Source organism: Pituophis catenifer, unplaced genomic scaffold (genome assembly GCF_029215685.1).
Source record: "Pituophis catenifer annectens isolate HBS135680 unplaced genomic scaffold, rPitCat1.0.hap2 SCAF_2, whole genome shotgun sequence".
In the NCBI taxonomy this organism is placed as follows: Eukaryota; Metazoa; Chordata; class Lepidosauria; order Squamata; family Colubridae; genus Pituophis; species Pituophis catenifer.
This window is the reverse complement of record NW_027256882.1, coordinates 276,642,894-276,669,125: the sequence shown is the minus strand read 5'-3', so window position 1 is coordinate 276,669,125 and position 26,232 is coordinate 276,642,894. Positions and strand designations below refer to the sequence as shown.

General features: G+C 37.7%; 1 protein-coding gene across 1 annotated transcript in view; it reads right to left on the bottom strand.

The window, feature by feature from the left end:
• PRLR (prolactin receptor) overlaps positions 1-20,265 on the bottom strand; it is a 30,435-nt gene extending 10,170 nt beyond the window's left edge. Inside the window, exons 1-8 of the mRNA XM_070935951.1 lie at positions 20,187-20,265; positions 15,068-15,178; positions 11,681-11,813; positions 10,084-10,253; positions 9,444-9,601; positions 3,148-3,289; positions 1,487-1,616; positions 1,005-1,174 (exon numbers count right to left, since the gene is read on the bottom strand). Of these exons, the coding sequence (XP_070792052.1) occupies positions 1,005-1,174; positions 1,487-1,616; positions 3,148-3,289; positions 9,444-9,601; positions 10,084-10,253; positions 11,681-11,813; positions 15,068-15,178; positions 20,187-20,265 (1,093 nt within the window). The remainder of the gene's footprint in view (positions 1-1,004; positions 1,175-1,486; positions 1,617-3,147; positions 3,290-9,443; positions 9,602-10,083; positions 10,254-11,680; positions 11,814-15,067; positions 15,179-20,186) is intronic.
• Between the last annotated feature and the right edge of the window lie 5,967 nt (positions 20,266-26,232).

Sequence of the window (26,232 nt, the reverse complement as noted above, 5' to 3'; positions counted from 1 at the left end):
TCTTATTGGCCTATTGTCTCCTTTCACTCTTCCTCTAGACTAGAGAAAGAAATCTCCTACAGCTAATTCCCTGCTTTCATTTAAAGAATCAACAGAGGCAAGAAGATGACAGCTTCCATCAAGAGGCAGCAAAAGGAACTGCCTTCTGATCACTTCCTCTTCGCCCAAGTGAGGGACTTCATTTCTTTGTCACTTTTTGTTGCTGGTGGAACTCAGCTCCAGTTTGTGAACAATGGGTTCCCCAACAGGAAGAAGTGAGAATAGCAATAGCAATAGGACTTAGACTTATATACCACTTCACAGTGCTTTTACAGCACTCTCTAAGCGGTTTACAGAGTCAGCATATTGCCCCCAACAATATGGGTCCTCATTTTACCGACCTTGGAATGATGGAAGGTTGAGTCAACCTTGAGCCTGGTGAGATTCGATCTGCCAAACTGCTGGCAGCCGGTGATCGGCAGAAGTAGCCTTCAGTACTGCATTCTAACCACTGCGCCAACACGGCTCAAGCTAAAAAATCTAAAGCAATCCACTGATGAGCCACGATGATATGATTGGTTGCAAGTCCAGGCTTTCTTTTACACAGAGAATCTACTCCCTGCATAACCAGTCTGGATGTTGTCTTAACCTCATTTAATGTCTATGGAGATTTTCTGTTATCCAGGTCACAGTTGTCCCAAAGATGCGTTTTCAAAAGGCAACTGGTCTTTCTTTGTTTTTCCTTGAAGACGTTTCGCTTCTCATCCAAGAAGAGAAGCAGCTTCTTGGATGAGAAGTGAAACGTCTTCAAGGAAAAACAAAGGAAGGCCAGTTGCCTTTTGAAAAAGCCCCTTTGGGACTTACATCACTTATTTCAATCTGTTAGGTGCTTAACAAAGCTCCCTTTGACTGATTGCCATTTATAGATGGCGGTCAATATGGCATACAATAAGATGTGGGTGAATTCTCAGGGTCTTTTGAATGTTCCACCATCTTTCCTGTCCAAAAGAATTTGTTCGGCATACCTATATTAGCTACGTCCACGTAATAAGGGTCTGCCACACTACTCCCCATCTCATTCATGGCCTTTAAAGTAAAATTGTACGTCATCCAAAGCGATGTGTGCTTTTTATCAAAGTAACAGGAGTTGGTCCCCGCTGTTGTGTAGTCCGGGCATTCATAGTATTTTTTATCTCTGAAAAATGCAAGTAGAAAAAAAAAAAAGGTAAACACATCAATCAGACTGTCATTGTTTATCAAATTAATAAGTTGTCCTATGTGGGGAAAGATAAGAGCCAACTTCTGTACAGATACAAAATTATGTAACAATCCATTTAGGGCAGGGGTGGAGAACGATGGCACTTTTCTGACTTGTGGACTTCAACTCCCAGAATTCCTGAGCCAGCTATGGTATGCTGGCTCAGGAATTCTGGGAATTGAAGTCCACAAGTCATAAAGGCGCCATGGTTCCCCACCTCTGATTGAGAGGATGATTTATAACTTTTACCTTTCTGTGTTATAGAGCAGCGTATAGTTTTTTGGGAGACTTCCCTCAGAGCTCGCCTTCCACCAGCAAGTAAAGGTTTCTTTTTCGGGAGAGCGACATCCTATAAAGATTGGCTTCCCCGGAGGCTGGTCTGTAAGAAAAGGGCCCGTGTATTTAGTCAGTGTGCCTCATTTAACAGTTAACAGTTAATAGTAACAGAGTTGGAAGGGACCTTGGAGGTCATCTAGTCCAACCCCCTGCTCAGGTAGCCCTCGACTTACAACCATTTGCTTAGTGATCGTTCAAAGTTACAACAGCACTGAAAAAAGTGACTTATGACCAACCCTCATACTTATGACTGTTGCAGCATTCCCACAGTAATGTGATCAAAATGTGGGCCTTCGGTAAGTGGTATGTATTTATGATGGCTGCAGATCCCAAGGTCAAGTGGTCACCATTTGCAACTTTCCCAGCCACTCCCATCAAGCAAAATTAATGGGAGAAGCCAGATTTGCTTAAACACAATGTGATTCATTTAACAAGAGCAGTGATTTAAATATTGGGTGCAATTGACTTAACAAATGCATTGTTGGCAGTGGAAATTTTGATCCTAATTGTAGTCATTAAGTTGAGGATTATCCTGTATTAGCAGAGTACAAAGTAATAATGTTTGGGAGTATAGGAGTCTTCCAATCTATTTTATCTTCTTGTGAGGATCAATAAAGTTTAAGGCCAAAGAGACCTTAGTTAGCAGTTAGCAGTTCGTGACTCTTAAATAATTTACCCAGAAAAGATCAATGTAAAGTATAAATTTTGCTCTTCTGCCGTTTTCAAAACTTTTTTTAGCTATAATTTCTAATCTTATTGCCAGGCACTTCAACTACTTTCCCCAATAGATTCTTGCTATTTGATGGACTCTCAGTTTACCACGTATCTTTTTATTTCCAACAATACATTCTTCATTTTTTTTCCTACTCCTGCCTTGTTTGTATTATTTTATATCTTCTTTCTTTATTTGAGCAAGACTTTGTTTTTTAAAAAGAGGATGTTGCTGTCACGAATGAAAGCAAATATTTTGGCAGGGGTTTATTCTCTGAGTTTGCTGTTTAGCTCCTGGATGTTTCATTACCAAACTAGGCAAAATCTTCAATGGGGTTTTTGAGTGAAGTGTCTTATTCTTTCCTTTGTTTGAAGGCAAATTTACATATCCCAGGATAATGTTGCAGGATCCAATCAGGGTCGTCCATCGTTGCAGTCTTCTTCAAATTTGCATGTTAACTATGACAATATTATGATAATTTGTTTGTACTTTTAAAAAATTGTGGAATAACTTTTATTAGAATCTCTTTTGGAATCCTTTTAAAATAAACTTCATACCTTTTCTGTCTCTCCCTTTTAATAAGATAAACACATTCTTGGAATCCTTAAAGATTTGGGTATAACTGTGAAGTTTGGGAAATATGCTATAGAAATATGCTGGCAGCAAATTCATTCCTCAGTTACCTATATGTGAACTGTTGGTCTTATATGAATCAGCAGTGTACATTTTATTAAATATAGTTGCATGCAATGTAGAAGTCTACCCTTAAATATTACTTTGGTTATTTTTTCAGCTCTACATTTTTGTCAAATACCAAGTCTCTGATTTCCCATGGCAGAAAAATTTCAAGAGACTGACTCACCACTGTGGAAGTGAATGTATCTTTCTGGGCTCCACACACTCCTTCCACCACGATCTGTTACACAACGAACCTGAGCAGTGTATTTCATTCCTGGATGCAACTGAGATATTTTATACTGCAATTGTTGTCCCACAAAATAATTCTGCAAAGGCAATGGAAAGTGTGAAAAACGTGGCATGTGCAAGTTTGAAAAAGTTGTGACCCAAATCTTATCAGTACATTAAATGTAACAGAGGTGGGATTCAGCCAGTTCGGACCAGTTCTGGCGAACCAGTTGTTAAAATTCTGCCCAGTTTGGTGAACCAGCTAATCCCACCACTGACTGGCCCCACCCCGCCCATTTTTCGGCCCTTTTTGGAGAGGACAATTGAGTCAAGGGCCTCAACAAGGTACAATTTCCCTCTCTATTTATTTACTATTACTGGACATCCAAAATGAGCCAAAAAATGGCCTGAAAATGCCCAAAAAATGGCCAGAAAAACAGCCGAAATTGGCTGAAAACAGCCCAAAAAATGAAGATTTAAAATCTTCAATTACCTCTCTTGAAGCTGTACAACAATCTGGATTTGAAAGGGGAAAAGGAATTTGTAGCTTGTGTGGACACACACTTCAGACCTCTCAATACCTCACATCCATTGTGCTTTTTCCTGCCCTGCTGCATAAATCTTTTAAAAATTTTCTGGCAAACACAAAGTGAGCCTTCATCCCAAAGCATATTCCCCCTTCTGAATTTGGATTATTACACAACCATATGAAATAGTATAAAATCGCACTACTAAGCACAGTAACCACTGGACTATAACAAAACATTGTGATAAAAATGATATAAGTTCCCATACCCCATATATAGATTATGTTGAACAAATGTAATGTCTTTGGGTTGATTTAAAGCCAAGATATGAAAATAAGTAAAACAAGAAAACTTCATCAAAAACTTGAATTGCCATAATGTTGTCTTCCTAAAGTCCCTTGCTTCCTTCTCTGCTCCAATTACAATTTCTGTACTAATAAACTTTACGTCCAGTTTTGGAACCAATTCTGAGAAAATAAGCTTGAAAGAGGGTCAAAAATACTTCCACCCACTTGGATCTTTTCCTCATATCAGTACATCTCTTTGCAAAACAGAATTAAAGTATTGATGCGGGCAAGAGATGATGGATAGAAGGCGGATAGGAAAAAGAAGAAAGGAAAAAAAATTTTCCCTCCTTTTTCTTTCCTTTTTTTATAATGGTGGCAGGAGGAGAAATTAGAACAGAGATAGGAATGTATTCAATAAGAGATTGAGGGATTACTTGTATATATACCCTTACATGATGAAACAAAAGTAATAATAAAATGGGAAAATTAGAGATTGAATGATGGAATTACTAAGTAAGTTTAAATAACATTGTGATTGGTAAACACTGAGCAATTAAATAACGAAAAGAACATATTTTAATATAAACATGTGTATTAATACTAGAATTATATAGATTGGATGAAAACAAAGAATATGAATAGAGTTATTTTGTATGTTTAAATAATATCGTGATTGGCATTAGAATAGTATATTGAAACACTGAATAATGAAACAATGAAGGATAGTATTTTAATATAAATAGATTCGAAGAGTGAAATATGGGAAATATGAATAAGAACTAAGTATTGAAAATGGGAAAATTAGAGATTAAATAATGGTATTGAGTTTGTTTAAATAATATGATTTGCAGTGGAATAATAAAGTGAAATAATGAATAATAAAATGATGAAAGAACATATTTTAATATACACATGTGTATTAATAGTGGAATCATATAGATTGGAAGAATGTAAATAATATGAATATAATTAATTTACATGTTTAAATAATATTGTGATTGGTATTAGAATTGTATATTTAAATATTGAACAATGAAATAATGAAGGATAGTATTGTAATATAAAGGGGACGTCTTTTAATATAATGGTGACATGAATAAAAATTAGAATAAAGACAGAAATAAGAGAAAGAGGGAATATTAGTAGACACATTTTTATAAAATAAGACAAGTGTAAGGATAAGAGGGAGGTTTAGAAACTGAACGGCAGACGTATTGTGTGTGTTTAAACAATATGAAATACTGAAAGATTATAATTTGATATAAATGTGTATTACTACTAGAAATATGTAAGATGGATGAATGTGATAACTATGATCAATACTATTTTATCTGTACTGTAATGTATGGCCCCCAGGTGTCACGCTGTTCATGCATTGATATGTATATGTAATATAAAATAAAAAAACCTGATTAAAAAAAATCCTTTCACCCAGTTGGACCTTTTCCTCATATCAGTACATCAGTAATGGTGTGGGGTAGGGAAGGAATCAGTGTAAAAGTCTCTTTTTTCCAGTGATAACAGTTCTAGGATAAATCAGATCAATAATAATGTCTGTCCATGTATCTCTCCCGCTCAGCTTTTCCTCATTATCTGACTATTCCAGAATATAAATAAAGACCGAGGAAGACAGTTTTATGATTGGGAGAACTTTGTGTCTATTTTTAGGGTCCCATACTATAAAAAGAATGGAGGACAATTCTTGTGATTGAGAGAACTTTGTGTCTATCTTTAGGGCCAGAATGATCACAACTCAATGACAGAGCATAGATATTACATATTCAGGCAAAGCAGAGCTGAGAAAAACTTCTGTTGAGATCATTGCGAACGTCTGCTCATAAATTATGGTCCATGAAGATGGGGAGATTAGTGATCCTTAGCTGCCTTTCTATATTTTTATGCATAAAGCATGTTTCTATTAGAGTCTTCCTTCATAGATATGCTGCTCAGGATAATCTGTAATATGTTTTTTTTTAAAAAAAGGAGACCAAAGCACAGATCCCTAAAAAGGATCTTAATTTGCCCATTTTTGACAGGGTTTTTCAAACTTACAATCCTAAAATGTGTGGACTTCCAAAATTGCACAGACAGCATTCTGGAAGTTGAAGTCTACCCATCTTAAAAGTTACAAATTTGAAAAACACTGATCTATTAGAACATCTAGCTCAGGGGTATCCAACCTTGGTAACTTTAAGACTTGTAGATTTCAAAACGGGCCAAAAAAATGGGCAGGGCAGGGCCAGCCAGTGGTGGGATTAGCCCGAACCGGTCGGAACTGGCTAAATCCCACCTATGACTTTGAGGTGAGTGGCTGGGAGGCAGGGCTGTGTGTGATGAGTGATGTCAAGTTGGCCACTCCCATCCAATCACATGATCACCCGGCCACACCTACCCAGCCAGTCATTAGGGCAGAGAACTGATTGTTAAATTATTTGAATCCCACCACTGAATTTGAAACTATATTATCTAGTTTAGGTTGACCTTGAAATGGATTGGATTATAAATCTGATCATCTCCTTCTAGCATGGCCAATAACCTTTTTATCTGGCAGTGTATACAGTTTTATGGAAAAAAGGCAACATTGGGAAGAGATAATCTATATAGCTTTAAATATTCTTATCTTTTAGATCAGAGTAAACAAATTCTTACAAATACATATATATGAAATATTTCCAAATATTTCCAGATATAAAATATTTCCACATATCAGCCAGATAATGAGACATCCCATGATTTATCCAATTGCTTCTAAGCCTCTTTGTTTCAGCCATTCCAGGCACTTTCCTAAAAAAAAGGTTCATAACAAGAATAATATAATCTGTGCAGGTTTTGTTAGGTTTGATGCCACCAATGACACAGACTCACTTTGAATCACTCCTACCCTCTCCTATCATAAATAAATACTCAAGGTAAAACCTTTTTTATATGTGTGTGTGTGTGTGTGTGTGAGTGTGAGTGTGTGTGTGTGTGTCTTATACTCCAAAAATACGGTATTTAGCAACAAAATCAATTAAAATCAAGAAGATTATAAAATTACCCAGCAATGCAAGCCAGTAAAACAATTTAACCCTGAAATGGAAACCTTAAAACTGGGCTCAACAATAAAGAGGCAAGCAATGCAACTAAGCAGAAGGCATGAGTGCCACATGTGGAAACTTGGCTACAGTGGGCCATCTTCTCTCTTGTAAAGATGATGTTGGGGCTGAAAACCCTGAACTTGGTGTGGCAACAGTTGGCACATCCCAACGACTCTCTACCTAACTGACCTGCTCTGACTAATGAAGCTGCTTGGATGAGCAGCAAAACGTCTCAAACTAACAACAACAACAAAAAAATTAGTCCAGGTGCTGTGATTTAAGTTTGAGACGCTCTTGCAAAGACATTTCTGTGCTGTGCTAGGCAGGAGAAAAGCTAATGCCGACTGTTTTCTGATGACTAGCCAATATTATTTCTGGGATGAATCGTTGCATCCATCTCACAGCTGACACTGAATAATTCCCCCTTGTTCAAGAAAAATGTTTCTCAATTTAATGCACCTTCTGGTATTTTATTTGGAGAGATGTCTATTTACTTGTAATTCTCAGAAACATTTTTCATTTGCTTATTCGTCATCGAAGGGACTTGCTTCCTTATTGATAGCATGACAATACCTCAAGGGTTCTTCACTCACTTCAATGGTTGCTCCATGGAAACCTTTATGTGAGAGATAAAGGAGATGCTGGCCTCGCATTCTATAGCCCTTCCTGAAGTGAAATACCGTACATTAACTCACACAGTATGTTTTATGTAGCCCTTTTTCATTTCCCTTCAGCATCATCCTTCGCTTAGGAAATCTGCTTATATGTAAGGTGTCAACCCTGAAGTTGGCTGAGCTGTGGCCATTTTCTTTTTTGTAGTCTCTAAGGAGGTTTCTTTGCTCACTGCTTCAGGGCTGACACAGCCTGGAGCGAAGGGGCCAGGGAGGGGGTTGTACAGATTAGCTGGGGTGTTGTAGTCAAAATAAAATTCTTTCCCTTGGGAATCAAGGACATTTGTGCAGGTGTCCACAGGGTGGAGACTGAGATCATCTAGCAACTGGGCTGTACAGTATGCTGATTGGACTAGGTGAATAAGATTCTGGGGGGAAGTGATAAAGTTTTACTTTTAATTGGAGGAAAATGCCAACATAGAGCTGGTTTCCCCCCATGAATATGCCAATTTGATATGTCTTAATAAAATGTTTTTTGAGGAACTTGCTTGCCTCGGGGTTCTTATTGAGCTTATTGAGCATTATTTGGAACTCTGACATAGGGTGCTCACCGAGTAGGTAGATTCTACTCTTATATTGATTACTATCACTTGGATCTTTATAAAGAGGACAAGAATTGGAATTTTCAAGAAAAGAAAAGAAAAGAAAAGAAAAGAAAAGAAAAGAAAAGAAAAGAAAAGAAAAGAAAAGAAAAGAAAAGAAAAGAAAAGAAAAGAAAAGAAAAACACTGCGCTCCTTGGATTCTGCCACTGTCTATTGCTATTTTTGATTAAGGGTGGCAGGAGTGGTGGTGCGAGATTTGTAGCCTTTTGTTAACCTTATATAGCCTTTAATCTAACTTCAATAGCCTTCAGCAACAGATCATTTCATAAGCCAAAGGTCACCATATTCTATTGAACTTTACCAATAAATATTATAAGAGAATATCGGTAGCTCTGAATTGAACTGTGGACTCTAAGCTTGGTTGTTTGCTTGCAGACATTTCATTACCACATTGGGTAATATCCTCAGTGCTAGAAGAGAGTGGGATTTTGCTCTCTGTCTATATACAGTAGCTTGCCCTGTCAAAGTTGGTGCTGACAATTTGCTTTCTCCTTGATAGTTCCTTGATTAGGCTTGGGATCAGAAAAATACTGGACACCGTACCGGACTATACTGTGTTCTGTTCCTGAGCTCTCCAGCTGCATCATGCTCTGGAAATGAATGAAATCCATGTTTCACTGAGAAGAGTTAGGATACACTAAAGACCTATTAATCCTCAGATGTCAGTGATGGAGATCAGTTCCTGGAAGGCTATCTGACAGCAAGCCAGGTGATTTGTCCACTTAGCCAATATTGCTGGTCTATTGACTAGTAGACTTTGGCTTTCCAAAGTTTCAGGTGAGGCACTCTGTTCCCTGGTTCCATTATCTTAAGAAGCTGTACTCTGAGCCCAGGCCTTCTGCAAGCCAATTTATGTATTCTGGCCTGCAGCCCAGGCTTTCCTACCTACCTTAATTTTTCTTGTACACAGGTGTTGGAATGTCGAGACATGTAAAGCGTCAAACTTCACTGTGGTTTAAGCACAATCTTTGAATTGAGGAAATTTATTTATTTATTTGTTTATTAAATTTATGATGACAGCTGCCTTTTCCTTTTCTTTCTTTTTTTCTTTGCTAACATCACTAGCAAAGCTATGCGGCTTTCTTACCTCCCATTCTTTTCCTTCTGCAGACTTCAGTCGCAATTCATAATTACATGGTACTGAATCATTCACCCGCGGGAATGGTGACCATTTTGTCCACATGTACATTATTCCATTTATCATTTTGATTTCCAAAGAGAGGTTCATGGGAGAGTTTGGCTTAACTAGGCAAAAGAAAATTGAGATATGAGTATTTTTTACTGCTTTTACCAAGAATTCCTCCTTTTACATTTCTGCATGTCAGCCTTTCTCCATGTCTGGGAATTGAGTCATATCTGGAAGGTACCAGGCTCCAATAGTTTCAAAACAAAAGATGTAAGGTACATAATGAGAAAGACTAGTAGTTTACCTAAGCCAGTGTTATCCATCTTTCCAGCATTTCATCTTAAGAATCTGGATACCTGACAACTCTTTTAACTAAGATATCATGAATCAAAACTGGGTCTTAAAGCCCATGAAACTTTTAAATGAATCATAGATCTTGTGACTGAGATCATCTCAGTCCACTATTATTTTTCTTCTTGATTTTCAATAGACCTGATGACTAGTACGGCTGGCCTCTTCTGTCTACATTGAGATTAGCCTTCTCTCTTTCTAATTACAGAGCAAAATAAAAGCTTGAGTTTCATTTGGCTTCTGCTCTTACCCATTTCTTTTACGTCCACATAATGAGGATCAGATAAATTACTTCCTGCATCATTGGTAGCTTTTACACTAATGTTGTATGTTTGCCACAGCCTGGTGATTCTTTGATTAAAGTAACAGGAATTGGGTCCAGCAGATAGGTAATCTGGACATTCATGGATATCTTCTTTACTGAAATATAAGTATGTAACATAGAAATGTTTATATTTATCAAAAATAAATAAGCATATCCTTAAATTACTTAAAAGCAGTATAACTAACATTACTGTTGTAAGCACACAACATGGAATCAAAGTTAGCTGATATCCTTAGCAATGAATTAAGGTAAGAGCTCGGCTGGTCACCTAAACACCATTCAAACACCATTCAAATGTAGTAAATCAACACATCTGGTAGTTTCCAGATCTGTTGGGAGGCTAACTGGAAATTCCAGGAACAACAATCTTATAAAGAGGGACCAGACCTGTAGTTTTTGCAACTTCATTTATAACAGTTCATTTATTAACTGTTTGAAATTGCAACGCTTCTGAAAAAAGTAATTTATGACCATATTTCACACTTATGCCCATTGCAGCATCCCCACAGTCACGTGATTAAAATTCAGACGCTTGGCAACTGACTCATATTTATGATGGTTGCATCTCCTGGGGTCATGCAATCCCTTTTTATGACTTTCTGACAAGTAAATTTATTGGGAAATCCAATAAATTCACTTAACAACTGTGCTACTGAGTTAGCAACTACAATGATTTGTTTAACAGCCGCGGCAAGAAAAATAATAAAATAGGGCAAAATTCACTTAACAACTGTCTCATTTACCAACAGAAATTTGGGCTCAATTGTGGTCATAAATTGAGGACTATTTGTACAACAGTCATTTGTCCCTCATCCTAACCTTCAGACTACAAGATCTGGGCGGTAACAATCCACATGGTCAATTAGTTCTTTCAGTTGCCTTGTACATCTCTGAGTAGAAAACATTTTGATCGAATGAACATTATTTTATCTATAGGGCTTATCAGTGCTTTGTTGAGCTTTTACAAGCTTATACTTCAGTCTTCAGGGATGGTTTCTAGGCACCTCATCTTGTGTCGGCCTTTTTTTTCTAATCGCCTTCCATTTTTTCCAAGCCACAGAGTGTTCTCTAATGACTCATGCTTTTTCATTATTTTTCTAAAAGATTTAAACTTTAGCTTCATGACTAGTGCTTCAAAAGAAAAGCCTAGTATGAATTCACCTGCTATTGAATGACTTATTCTTCTAATGGTCTAAAGTATTGTAACAATTTTCTCCAACATCACATCCAGGCATCCATTTTTCTTCGTTCAAACTTTCAGATGATCTATTATTTATAGGTATAAAAGTGGGACAGCTACGCCCTTGACAACACATGACTTTGATGTGTAAATTATGTCTGTGGTTATGTTCAAGTAATAATAGTTTTAAAAACTTAGACTTGTGTGCTTACAGGCATTATATTACTTTATACATGGTAATCTTATTCTTAAGGTGTATCTACCTCTATTGAATCTACTGTATGTGGAGAAAAAAGTACATAAAAATTATTTGTTCCTTCCCACTTTCCCATATATTCTTACCCAACGGTGTTGTAGAGCAGAGTATAATTTGTAGGAAGACCCCCATCTGAATTAGGCTCCCATCGACAACTAAATGTTTCATTTCCTTGGGACAGGCAACTTACTATTCTAGGTTTCCCAGGAGGAGATTGTCCTGAAGAATTGGAATAATGAAATCAGTTATTGTTAGCAGAGTGGTTACAAGCCTAGACTTGGATTTGCTTTGGTTACAACCATGTTCATAATAGTTTATTTCTACCCTGATTTTCTCTCCCCAAAACTCTTTAACATTGTACAGAAATGCATATCATACTGCTAAAATACAAATATAAATGAATACTAAAGCTGTAATAAAGCCACAGAGGCTCAAATTCAATATTTAAGGGGAGGAAAACACACATTAAAACCAAGATTTAGTAAAGATGAAATCAAGGAACAAAGAGATCACCCTACATTTTAGCCAATAATATGCATACATGTGCAAGAAACGAACAGCTATAACACATTTTTGGACCAGGTATTTGCAAGGTTTCTGCTTCACTAGCCTCAAATCTTACAGCTGTTAAAGAACCGGACTTTGTCATGGTCCAGACTTCAGACTCTGACATTAAAGAAGCTACTCCAGCTGAACCAGTGGAATGTTAGCCTCAGGAGATACCAAGCCAGAAATCACCTGAGACTGATCAAACTCTGAAGCAGTCAGATGATATGATACAATCTCCAAATCTTGGCAAGTAGAATGGAGACCAGAGCAAAGATGCTCAATGAGACTCCTTGCCAAGCAAGGGGGAAACTCTTAACTAAAGACATCTGTTTGCAGCCTGATTTAATGGCAGCCCCCACCTAAGTTTCTCTGTTGGAAACAACTGTTTGATTGCCTGGTGTGATGTATGATTTCTGCGAATCCTGCTTATGAAACCGGCTGACAAATCTGACTGGCTGTCTGAACATTGAACTGGATTTTGACTACTCTTCTGTGTATTGCTGTCGAAGGTGAAACTACCCAGGCAAGCTTCTCTTCCCAGACAAATTGTTGGTTTGCATTTCTTCCCTTGTCTGCTGTTATCTGCTCAGCCTTGATCTGACCCAGACTGAGAGCCTTCTCAAGTTAACCTTTGAGAATATTCATATCTGAAGACAGAGCATCAGAAAAACAGAAGTATGTAGGGGAGCTTGGCTCTGTCGAGAAACAGCTGGTCTGATAAACTATTCTGCAGTATCCTGATGAAAGAAGCCAATTCTCAAGTTTGAAATATCACTGGAACAAAACCAGTTTAGGAATGATTCTTTGGCTTTTATCTTAGAACTCCTAGCTGCAAAGACACCTTATACGGAATGGACTCATTTTGTCTTCTGACTTTCTTTCTCTCCTTTTTGTACATTGTCTTCTGTGAGTCAACTTGGATTATTAGAATTTTGAGATAAACCTACTAGATTTACTTTAACCTTAACCCAGAAAAGCTTTCCAGTCTGTGAGTCTAACTCAAAGACCCATATCTTGTGAAACTTCAGATGAAATGGCTACCAGGACAAAAGCATGCCAATCACCAAATATTTTAAAGCTACGCTGGCAAATATGGCATCTATGACACACAATCCAAACTTTCAGCAATGTATATTTCAAGTTCTGGTAATACAGGAGAAGGTGGCAGTACAACTTTGCTGTGACAAATTAGGAATATTCAGTGTAAAAAAGCACAGGTGCTGCTTTCTCGGTAGACTGTTATGGTATAACAGATGGACCAGCAGACATTAGAAGAACAATTGCCAAATTTATATTGCAGTTGCCAAGGCTATTTTTCCAGCCGCCTAGCTTCTCCCTTTATACAACAACAGATAAAGAGTATTTTGTTGTCTCACTTTATTTTGCCAGATTTCTGTTTTCTAAAGTTTAAACTTTCCCTAATCAGATGCTTTTCAGATATGCTGGACAATAAATCACCATCTCTCAACAGCATGGCTTCCTAATCAAATGGGGGAGTCATGCAAGAAGCCTTTAGTTTTTGAACATATGCTATCTAACATTCCTTTCTTTTACTCATGAAGTTTAATTTATCTGTTGTTTGTTAACTGTTATGCCAATAGTTGAATTGCACATCTGTATGCATGTACAAAGTAAGCTAAAGACATGAAAGAAATTTACATTTAAACATTCTAAAACATTTAAAGGTAGACCTGTTTTATTGTTGCAGATAATTTTTGCTAACATTTGATGATAATCTAATGGGATTACTAGTAACAGTTTAAATTTCTCACTTTTTTCATGGTGCTCTATGTTTAAATGAGATCTGTATCCAAATTCACCCTTCTTGGGGTCTATTATTATCATTTCAGTTCCATGATTTTGGAAGAAAAGATAATCAAGATGATTCTATGGCCCTGTTTGCCATCTTTTTATTGATGATACTGAATTGTTATTTTTCCCTCTAGTCCCAATCCGTGTAGCTACCCAAAGGAAATGTTTATTTAGTGTTTATTGTTGCTCCTTCTGTTCTTAGTGCTATGCCAAAAACAAACAATGTCTGAAAAAAGGAAAACAGTAGAAGACCACTGCTTAAAACATGGACATTAAGAGGGCATCTAACTGTGGCTAAAAGTGGTTTAACCAAAAGTCAGAAATGATGGATGCCACAACCAACACCTGGAGCCAACTTTGGGGAAAACATGGTCTAGACAATTTTTTTTTAATTAAAGCAACTTGAGTATTTTGATGCTTCAGAGCTATATAACCATATTAGGACAACACTGAAAGCACAGCATGAAATATAGTAATAAATAAAAATACAATATAAAAGCAATGAAAACATAACAGCAGGCAGAAGAGTTTAAAAGTTTCTATGAGATACTTGCATCTAACACTGTACAGTAAATTAACTTATTAACATGTTAAAAATACTAGAATGAAAATGTTTTAACATTAGAAAAAATAATAATGCCAGGAATACCTTATTGGGGTAGGATATTCCAGAAATAAGGAGATGGCATTGAGAAGGGGTGATCTAAAGTAGTACTTATTGCAGTTCAGCATCCAGCGCATGGTCTCTAAGATTATTTAGGAAGTGTTTCTAAATCTTGGTAACCTTAAGATGTGTAGACGTCAACTCCCAGAACTCCCCAATAAAAGTATAATTGGTTGAGGAATTCTGGGAGTCCAACCATCGTGAAGCAACCAAGGTTGAGAAACAGGAGATTGATAGGGGTTGATGACTCAGTTATAGTTTCTATGGAACAGATTGAATTTACTTCAGTGGGTTGACAGATAACCAGACTTTAAAGTGGGACGATACCAACTGAATGCTAGAAATCAAAGTTAAACATTAAGAACTATTAACAGTAGAGCCAGTTATCATGTATATTAAACAATTTCAAAATTGTAATAATAATGGGCATGAAAGACTGAGCACTCACCATCAACAAGCCATACATTGAGATACGGTAGCAGAACAAATGCTTCTAATATTGACTGCCACAGCTTCATGCCTGTGCCCACTTTCACTTCCAGGAAGAAATTGGAATTCACTGGGAAATGAGATAAGACATAATTGTTTATGACACATATTCAAACAGAATAACAGAGTTGGACCGGACCTCTTCGAATCCATGGAAAATATTCCACGGGCCATATTTTCAAAATATTGTTTTCCAATAATTTAAAGGATTGATTAAGCATTTGACAAAGTTTTAAATGAGATTTCAGTAGAAAAGATGGCATGATATGGGCTGGACTGTCTACCATTAGATGGACACAGAGCTCGTCGAACAGTTATACCCACTGATTTTTTTTTTTCACTAGTTCCATATCACACTTGAGGAAACTGTCAAGCCAAGCTTCTTATAATAATGAATATGTGGAGTTAGAAGATATGTTTATCAAATCTGTGTATTGTGGGGAAACAGACATTTTAGAAGGCACTATCAAGATACAGAAGGACCTTGATAAGTTGGAGCAAGAGAAATAGAATAGAATAGAATAGAATAGAATAGGATAGGATAGGATAGGATAGGATAGGATAGGATAGGATAGGATAGGATAGGATAGGATAGGATAGGATATCATAGGAGAGTAGAGTAGAGTAGAGTAGAGTAGAGTAGAGTAGAGTAGAGTAGAGTAGAGGAGAGAAGAGAAGAGAAGAGAAGAGAAGAGAAGAGAAGAGAAGAGAAGAGAAGAGAAGAGAAGAGTGTTGTGGCCCCGCCCTCTGAGCCTGTCCCATCGGAGGAAGAAAGCTCCGAGCATGAGGAAGAGGAGTCAGCCAGGCCTCCCTCTCCAGGCCCCTCCCCTCTGGCATTGTCTCAAGTGCTGGCCGAGGGAGAGGAGACAGCTGATTCGAATCAGAGTGATGAAGAAACATCATTCCTGGACGCACGCCTCCGAAGGCGTGATAAACGTTTGCAGCAGTTTAGGAGGCATGCTAGGGATTAGAACTGAGTCACTGGACCGCACCCCAGAGACTATATAATAGAGGGTGGTGGTCAAGGATCCTTGTGACGAACAAAGCAAACCTTGGATAGTCATTAAAGCCTCGTCCGGAACTGCTGAGAGAAAGATTTAAAGTGTCGGACATTTGGACTCTTGAGTATTTATCTTTCTGTTTTACTTTGAAAATAAAGTCACTTGGCAGACGGTGTGTCTATCGCTGCCAAGTGGGAGATAAGACCTGGGTGCGTTCCAAAGTGTTTCCTTAACCCTCGACTAGCTGTGTTGGTGTGTGTGTGAGTACGGGGACAGATCAAAGAGAAGAGAAGAGATGGAAGGGACCTTGGAGGACTTCTAGTCCAATCGCCTGTTCAGGCACGAAAACCCTATACCATTTCAGACTAATGGCTGTCCAATCGCTTTTTCAAAAACTTGAATTCCAGCAGAAACAAATGCAGAGTCCTTCATTTGAGTAGGGAAAAAAAACATTAATGGTATGAGTATATAGGATGTGGGAGATGCTAAAAGCACATCTGCAAAGGATTCTAATGGGGGGGGGTGTTAGAACAGAAGTAGATGTGATGGAAAGACCCCAGTGGACATCTGAAAGCAGCAAAAAAGATTTATTTTGCAGATCTACATCACATCCATGGTAGGGAATACGTAAGACATTAGACACATACCTTCTATTCCTAACATATATAGCAACAGAAAGAAAGTCTACTCCAGCTTCTGAAGATGGTGGCCTTCAGAAATTTGTGTTTACTCTTAATCTTCTCTATCTTAGCATACACATCTTTTTCAAAAGATCCTCGCCTTTCTTTACACAGCAAATAGATTGGAGTTCCTCAAAGCAGCTATAGCTATTTGCTGTGTAAAGAAAGGCGAGAATCTATTGAAAAAGATGTGTATGCTAAACTAGAGAAGATTAAGAGTAAACACAAATTTCTGTGATCATGAATCTTGTAAACTAGGCTGTTTGGTTCTGGTGAAGGTGAATGCATGCAACAGCATTTTTTTTTTATGGTGAGAACAAATAAAATGATCTTGCAAGAAAATATTTTTTCATTTAAATTGTTTTAATTAGAAGGAGGCTAATCTGACAAGAGAAATAAACAGGAGCAGAGAGGTCTGATGATTATATTTATGTTCAAATTAGGTTATTCCAACATTGATATTTACTCTGTAATTATGTTTTAAAAGCGCACTTTCCCAAATTGTTTTTCTTTTATCTGAGCGCTTTTATCTGAGCACTGAGACTTGAGTTTTCAGTTGTTAATTACTTCTTTGCTTTCAAATTTGCATATATGTTCCCAAACATTTTATTAGACATTTTCCAATATTGTTTCTGTCCCGTCGTATCAGTATTTTATTTATTTATTAAAAATATTTTTATTATAACACAATATGACAAACACAAAACACAAAACATAAAACACACACACACACACACACACACACACATATATATATCAAATTTATATTTTGCTGATAAAGAAATAAAGGGAGACTAGTAGAGATCTATTTCAAGCTTTTTAGCTTTCATCAGCTAGCCATACCCTTACTCAGATTCAAACTTGGGCTTCCTGCATGTTAGGCAGTTGAATTAACCTTCTGAGCCACAAGTTCTCTTCCCTTTGTCTCCCTTTATTTCTTTATCAGCAAAAATATAAATTTGGTATAAAATGGTTTGTCGTGAATGCGACTGCTCTTCTAATATTTACATTCTCTCCCGTTTCCCTTTATACTATTCCATTTTCTTCTTCTCCCTTTCTCTTTTAATTACATTATAACAATCATATTGATTTTATACATTCTATACAATATCATATTCATATTTTCCATTTTCAAATTTACCCCTATTTTTATTATCCATTATTTCGAGTCTCTAGCCACTTATACCATTTGTTCCAGATTATATAATATTCCGTATCTTCCTTTTCTTTGAGCTCTTTTGTTAATTTGTCCATCTCAGCACATTCTAGGGTTTTTTTTATCAATTCTTCTTCTGTTGGTATGTTTTCCCTTTTCCAATTTTGTGCGTATGATATGCGTGCAGCTGTTATAATATGTAAAATCAAATATTTTATTTCTTTGGTGTATTTTTCAGTAAATATTCCTAGTAAGAATGTCTCTGGTTTTCCATCCACAGGTTGCTCTATTATTTTTTCTAACCATTTCAGTATTTTAAATAATAATTTTATTTTTTAATTGTGCCTCAATTCTTTTTAAGTCACTTTCCTGATTTAAAATAAATCCCATTTAAAAGGAATAACTTAAGCCTCTATGCTTATACTTCCGGCTAATCCTCTTTTATTCCTTCCCCAAAATTGCCAGTTCTTTCCTGTCATTGATCTGGATTAGACATTACATTAGCCATGAAATACTTAAATGTAATCTGTTAAATAACCCAACATTAGTTAGTCACACATTGGATTAAACCATTTAATAAAATTTTCATACTATAATAGATCCATACTACACACTTAACTAAAAGCTGACACATCACATTGTATAAATCTAGCCATAATGTTTCTTTACATTAAAGTCAGGATATCTCATGACACATAAAAGACCAGGATTTCAATCGCATGGTTGTAGCTGCCATCTTGACCTTTCTAACTCTCCTTGAGGATGCCTCTGGGTAGTGCAAGCTTTGCCTCATTTTACTCAGTTACTAAAATATCATTGGTTCTTGATGGCTCCCTTTGCTGTTTTCGGCTGCCATGGCCTCCCTCACTGGCAGAGGGTTGCAGGAGGCCGTGGCAGCTGAAAACGGAGCTCAGGAGCCCATTTTCGCTGGCAGAGAGCTTGGGGCACCACAGGCACCCTTGACATGAGTGATTTTGAGCTGGCCACGCCCCCTGGCCACGCCCTCCACACCCCTCAGGTCCGTGATGACGAACCTATGGCAGGCATGCCACAGGTGGCACGCGGAGCCATATCTGTGGGCACGCGAGCTTTGCCCTAGCTCAGCTGTAGCATGCACACGCACATCGGCCAGCTGATTTTTGGGCTTTTTGGGCCCACCAGAAGTCCGGAAACGGACCATTTCTGGCCTCCGGAGGGCCTCTAGGGTGGGTGGGAAAGGCCATTTTTGCCCTCCACAGGCTCCGAGAAAGCCTTTGGAGCCTGGGGAGGACGAAAAAGGGGTCTACTGGGCCCACCTGTAACCTTTTTGCCGTCACATGCCAAAAGTGGGGGGAGTGCAGAAGGGTCGTGTGCGCATGCAGTGGGGTGGGGCGCAGGTGGGCATTCAATTATGGGTGTGGGCAGGCTTGCGCACAACCCCCTCCCCATGCTCCCCCAGCTTTTGGCATGTGACGGCAAAAAGGTTAGCCATCACTGCCCTAGGTCAAACCAACCCTGATGCAGCCCTCAGTGGAATTGAGTTTGACACCCCTGAGTTAGACTGAATGACTGATTACGTGCCATCAAGTCATTGTTGACTGCTAGAGACCACACAGATATATTTTCTCCATGACTATTTGTCCCTGACCTGGTCCTTCAGTTCCTCTACTGGTGTCCCCATCCCCATTGTAACCGAGTCTGTCCATCTTGCCACTGGTGATTGTCTTATTTTCTTTCCTCCTACCTTTCCAGATTAGAACCTTTGCCAGAGAACTGGGTCTCTCTATACTGTGCCATATGATGAGCTTGGTCCTTTGTGCTTCAAATGTGAAGGGTTGATTTGCTTGATGATTCCTTTGTTTGTTTGTTTTGTATTCTCAGGAGTTTTCTCCAACACCAATTTTCAAGAGCTCTTTCAATACTCTTCCTACCTTACTTCAAAATCCAACTTTCATTTCCATAAAGTCTCATATGATTAATTGTATGATTCTGATATTTGTAGATATGGACTCATCATGACATATGAATAACTTTTCAAAGATCTTCAAGATTGTCAATGAATGTCTATTCAGGTGGAAGAAGTAACCACGATTCTTAATAATTTCAATCTTGTTTTATGGAACAATGCAACTGGTTTGCAAATCTAGTGTTGGGAGAAAATGAAACTGGGGCCATCAAACATTGTAAAGCCTGCTTGGATTGCTTCTTGTTTCCTTAATAAACAACACATTTGAGAAAATACATCCCAACAATTATGCTCACCGAAATAAATTTGATGCAACTTCTCCAGTCTTTGTTCATTGGCAGGAAGCAGTGACAACTGGTAGGAAATTGGGCACATTTATCAGAGAAGGGACACACAAAACAGAAACATTTGCAAGGAGGCAACTGAAGAACCATGGCTTCTCATTCCTGAAAAAAAAAAGAATCAAAGTCAGTCAAATTTTTTGCAACCCAAGACATAAGACATAGTCCATAGACAAATAATTTTGGCTCAAGAATCAAAACACTTTGCAATCACTTCTCTCTCTATGGGGCATTCATCATAAAGTAATAACACATCAATGGACTAATGATTTACTGTCCTTTTGCTTTAACTAGTCACAGGGCTGTTCCAATCTAGCTTATAGCTCAGGAATTTCTTCCTGGATTTCCACAAATGTGCCATCAAGGACAATAGTGGAATTCACATTTTTTTACTACCGGTTCTGTGGGCGTGGCTTGGTGTGGCTTGGTGGGCGTGGCAGGGGAAAGATACTGCAAAATCTCCATTCCCTCCCCACTCCTGGGGGAAGGATACTGCAAAATCTCCATTCCCACCCCAATCTGGGGCCAGCCAGAGGTGATATTTGCCGGTTCTCCGAACTACTCAAAATATCCGCTTCCAGTTCTCCAGGACCTGTCAGAACCTGCTGAATTTCACCCCTGATCAAGGACCTTGCTTAGATCTTTTTCAGACCAGTCAGGCCGGCTATATGCTGCAAGAATGTTTAAAATCATCTTCAGGCTGAACGTTAATATAATCTTTATGTTAAAAAAAAAGTGGGGGAGAAGAGGAGGACCAGTGGGCACTCATCTAATTTCAAAAATGTAAAAAAGTAACTTTCGCATTGTAAAATACATTAAAATGTATGTAGGACAGAGGTAGGTCACTTGTCAACCTTCAGATGTTGCCAGTTCTATTCAACTGGGGGGGAGTTGGTTGAAAGAAAATAGAAGCTGCAGTCCAACATGTGGAAAAGTAAGTGGCATCCAATTGTTCTGGAGTTTCTCTTGTTGGGAGTGCGCTTGGGCTCTGCTTGGGAGTAGAAAATTATGCAAATGATGATAACATGAGATGTAATGAAAGCCAATGTCTTATAGTAGTTAAAGCAGTGGTGGATTGCCCCCGGTTATAGAACAGGTAATAAAACCAGCAGGAGGTCCCGCCCACCACCCCCGATGTCACCAAAATGCTTCTGCGCATGCGCAGAAGCTTCTGAGCATGTGCAGAAGAGTGTGCACGCAGCCCCATTGCAAACCGATAGTAAAAGTAAGTAGAACCCACCCCAAGTTAAAATGCTGGGGAGTGGGGGACGTACAGGAAGTAATCCATCTTCAGGCACAGACGTTCACCTGTGGATTTGAGCTGCTCACTCTCTTAACTCAACCTTCCACACTAGTTGTGGTTGATAGGAAAAAACAGGATGAGGGAGGACTATGTATGCAACAGTGAGCTCCTGAATAAAAGCTCCAGTATAAATCTAATGAGTCAAAACCAATAAACTCACAATGAACTAGAATAAAGATTCAGCCTACATTATTATGATTGAAAATATTTGTAGGAAAGAAGTCTATGAGATTTTCTTCTGAGGACCGACACACTGGACCTGGTTGCAGTTCTATGGTTTTCTTAAGGAATTGTGCAGCCATCCAAAATATTTACTTCGAATGTTTTCAAGTAAGCTGGTTTCAGAAAGTGTTTGCCTTAGTCAAACAAAGAATGCTGCAGCAAACTCAAAAAATCACACGGTCAGTTATTTTGTCACAAGTTCTTTCACCAAGAGCCTTGGTACTACAGTGGTTTAAAGCACCCTGTTATTAACACAGCTGCCTGCAATTTCTGCTGGTTCGAATCTCTCCAAGGCTCAAGGTTGACTCAGCCTTCCATCCTTTCTAAGGTAGGTTAAATGAGGACCCAGTTTGTGGGGGCAATAAGCTGACTTTGTATAAATATACAAAAGGATGAAGGCTATTGCTTAACGCACTGTAAGCCGCCCTGAGTCTCCGGAGAAGGGCGGCATATAAATCAAATTAAAAAAAAAAAAAAAAAAAAAAAATTTCTGTAGTTTGTTTTCCTCTTCTGTCAATTTCTCCTAAATGAGAATCAGATAAAATAGATATGATGCTTCTATGGAAATGATTCCCTAATTTCTCTTAAATGGGAGTCAGATAAAATAGTTTTCATGGAAATGATTCAGCAGGGCTATTTTCTCTCAGAAAACCAGAAATTGTGCTTAAGGGTAAACTTTGCCTTTGCTGCATGTGCTTATTAGATGAATACCAAAAGTTACTATCATCAGGATCACCTGAGTGGTGAAAATGGATGTGGAGCCTTCTTGGAACTGTTGAAAGTACTGTGTTGTAGACTGGAGATAGATGATGTTGTATCAGTCCCCCTCTGTTGAGAGAGGGCTGTTCAATTTTGACATAGATGGGCTCTTTAACCCTCTTTCATACCAGCGGTCCTCTCTGTCCAAAATATTGACTTTGCTGTCTTCAAAAGAGTGGCCTTTGTCTTTTAAATGCAGATGGACTGCTGAATCTTGTCCTGATGGGTTTGTTCTCCTATGTTTTGTTCATAAACACATTAGAGGCTCAATGTAAAATTTAAATAAAGTTAATTGTGGTTTATGCATTTATTCTCCCATTGTTTCAGTACTCCCACAAAAGGCTGAGGGTATTTTTGTCTTGGAGTAACCCCAATAGGTTACTGATGGTATGTATTTGTGTGTGTGTGTGCATTTTGCATTAGAACATCTGAACTCAGGCAAAGAATAAATTCTTAGAACCTCATCCAATAACAATTCACATAATTCTTTGTGAAGAAGCTATGAAATAAATAATAGTTTACAGGGTACATATGGCCTGGATCTCTCATTATTCTATTCACAGATAGAGAAGAAATTGAGTGAAAAACTCTTAACATAATTATAGTACTTCAAAGTACAATTGCAGTACTATATGTTCTACTGAATCCAGTGAATCATATTTCTGTGTAAATAATGGTAAAATTAAAATTAAGTTTTATTGGAACTTATTTATAAGCATAGGTGCCTAAAGATTTACTTTGAGGATTTGGAGAGTAAGAGAAAGGCTTGGGAAGAAGATGATTGAGCATAAACAAGCAAGGAACATTATCCAATTTTCTTAAAATGTCAATAAATTAAGCTTTAAAATACTTCTTGCTTTAATGCTGTTATATAATCTAAATGTAAAACATATAACTTGCCAGGATGCTAATTTAAAGCAGTACAAATGCTTTTTTCTAATACTATAACACAAATGAATAAAAATCATCTATACAGTGAATAAGAAGCTTATAAAGAAGTTTAAATGTAATTTACAAAAATTGAACTTAAGGCTGAAATATAAAACCACAGATTTTCACAATGCACTTGTTCCTGCATTGATACCATTGTGATAAATTACAATTACCACTGTAATTTTGCAATGGTTAATTACAGCTACCAAATCGGGTAAAGTTCTTCATATTAATGTAATGAAGCAGGCTCTGATGGATGACCACTGGATAACTTTCTATTCACTCTATTCTAAAAAGCAATGCATCCGGCTGGAAAGAGTACAAACTCAGCCAAGGTCCTTTTGGTTCCTCTAGGAGGCCTCTAAGTTGTCAGAAGAAAGGAACATTCTAATAACATACAGCTTAAAGGTTGGTTAGGTCAAGGGGATCCACATGAGTTAAAAGTTGTCCATCGTTAAAAGATAAAAGATGCTTCAGTAATCTACAAAAAGAATTATGACTGTTTTGCAAAGAAACTCTGTAATGTCAATTAAAATTGATAAATGTATATGACCATATGAATTGCTGACTTCAAAAGAATCCTTTGTCTAGAAGGGTATAAAACCAGTGTACCTAATTCCTGTCTTTGTTCAACGCTTCATGTACAGAGCCTTGAACCTATTGCGCAATATATAAAATCTGTCTCTGATCAACCCAAAAGTTGTGTTTGTCTTATTAAATCCACAACATTTATGGCACCCCAGATGGGACTACAAGGCAGAGAACTTTTGTTCTACCAGACAGCCTGCCTCGGTGGGAATCGACACCTCTCCAAGGAAAATCCACTGGCCGGCCATTAGGACTCCTTTGAAGTCCATGGAGATTCAGTGAGGAGGTGCCGTAAACCCGCTGACGAAGACAGGCCAGTCAAGAATCCTTGAAGGTTGATCAGACACAGACTCAACAAAAATACAAAAGAAAGAAAGGAAGGAAGAGGAAAAGAAAACAGGTAAGTATAAATCAGAGAGTTAAAGTCTCTCTGTTTAGAGGAACCTACCCATTAAAAGTGTGGAAGAGTGAGATCTGATCAATCTCCTAGGAGACCAGTTGGCGAGCTGAAGTCTCTGGAATTAAGTATTTAATTATTGGAATTAAGTACTAAGTATTGTGTGTAATCTTATGTGTGGTAAGAGAAGAACTAATTGCAGTGTTATGAATTTTCTGATAAACTGACATTCTTAAACAGCCAGAGTTTACTGTTCTTCCCTCCCGGGGTTTAGCAGGCAGTTAAAAAGGTGAAGCCTGTCTAAATGGGAAAACAGATAATATGATTTGATCAATTTGGTGTGATTTCTGTTAAATATATGTGTATATATATAATGATAGTGTGTAAATTTGAATGGAATTTAATTGATTGTGATATGTGTGGCTGTCAGCAAAGTGAGATGATTTGTGCTTGAGGCTGTGAGAGATATTTGAGATTATTGTAATGGTTGGTTTGCATGAAGTGGGATTTTTTGTATGTGAAATTGGTTTAAAGAAGTCTGATTGCAGTACAAATATGAAAAGCCTGTGTGTTGATAAAGTGAGAAATTAGAGAAATACTAATGTTAGTATAGTAATAATACTGTGTTGCTTTGTTGTAAGAATGCTGAATGGAAGAGAGAAGCGAGGCTTCCTTGCGTGCTGTACAACATTTTTTTTCCCTCTTCCCCCCCTCCTTTTCCTTTGTAAGAGAGAAACAGTTCCTTTTAACTTTTTTTCCTTTCTCTCACCCCCTCCTTTTTTCCCCTGGGAGATGAGAGGCACGAAAGAGGGGGGGGGCTACGGTTTAACCATTTTTTTCTCTCTCAGAAAAGCAGCCAGAGAAAGAAGGGGGAAGTGGGTGATCGGCTAATGCTGTTGCTGCTAGGTCTCTTTAATTTGCATATGAAAACTTTTCTGCTCTGAATACAATTTTGATTTTATTTTTTCTGGAAATTTTTGGAGGTTTAAAAACGCTTCATTAAACCTGTACTCAGAATCCTGTTGTTTCGCCAGGCTGGGTTAGCAACATAATTTTAAATCGGATGTTTTAAATTTCTGAGGTTTTAAATTGAGCCGAATCCATTTAATATTTTTAATTATTTTAAATTGGTGTTGTCTTGTTTTTTTAAACAAAATAGGCTGTACACCGCCTTGAGTCCTTCGGGAGAAGGATGGTATAGAAATAAAATTATTTTTATTCTTATTTTTATTCTATCTCAAAGAAATTATTTTGAAAGATTTTTTTAATCTGACTTGCATTTTACTATTGTTTTATTTTTGAAGCTGTCTTTCTTAAATGTTTTTTATGTTTGCGTGCATTCTGCATCCTTAACAGATGGCACGTTTGTTCGTTTGTATGTTTGTTTGTTGTTTATTTGTTTGTTTGCTAATAGCACAAGTTACTGCCCTTTTTGGGAATTGTCACAGAGGTGAGTTGGAAATTGCGATGTGTGGTGGGAGAGATTCAGTGGCATTTTTGTCTAAAATGTTGGATTCTGCCTCGAGAGTATGCTTGTTTTTGTTCACTTCAGTTTGCGGGGAGATTAGATAATTGGTGCTGAGGAGCTCATTTGTTTATAGAGGGATATACGGTAGTTGAAGGAAGAGAGGAAGTTTTAAGGGAAGTCAGAAAGTTGCCTTTAAGTTTGTCTACACAGACTTGTGCTGGCTTGGAAATCAGGATGGCAGTGGTAGGAGAAATTGAATGTTATAATAAGAAGGAGTTAGAGAAAGTAGAATTGATGGAAAGGAGAAGGTATGTGATTTGTTTTTGGAAAG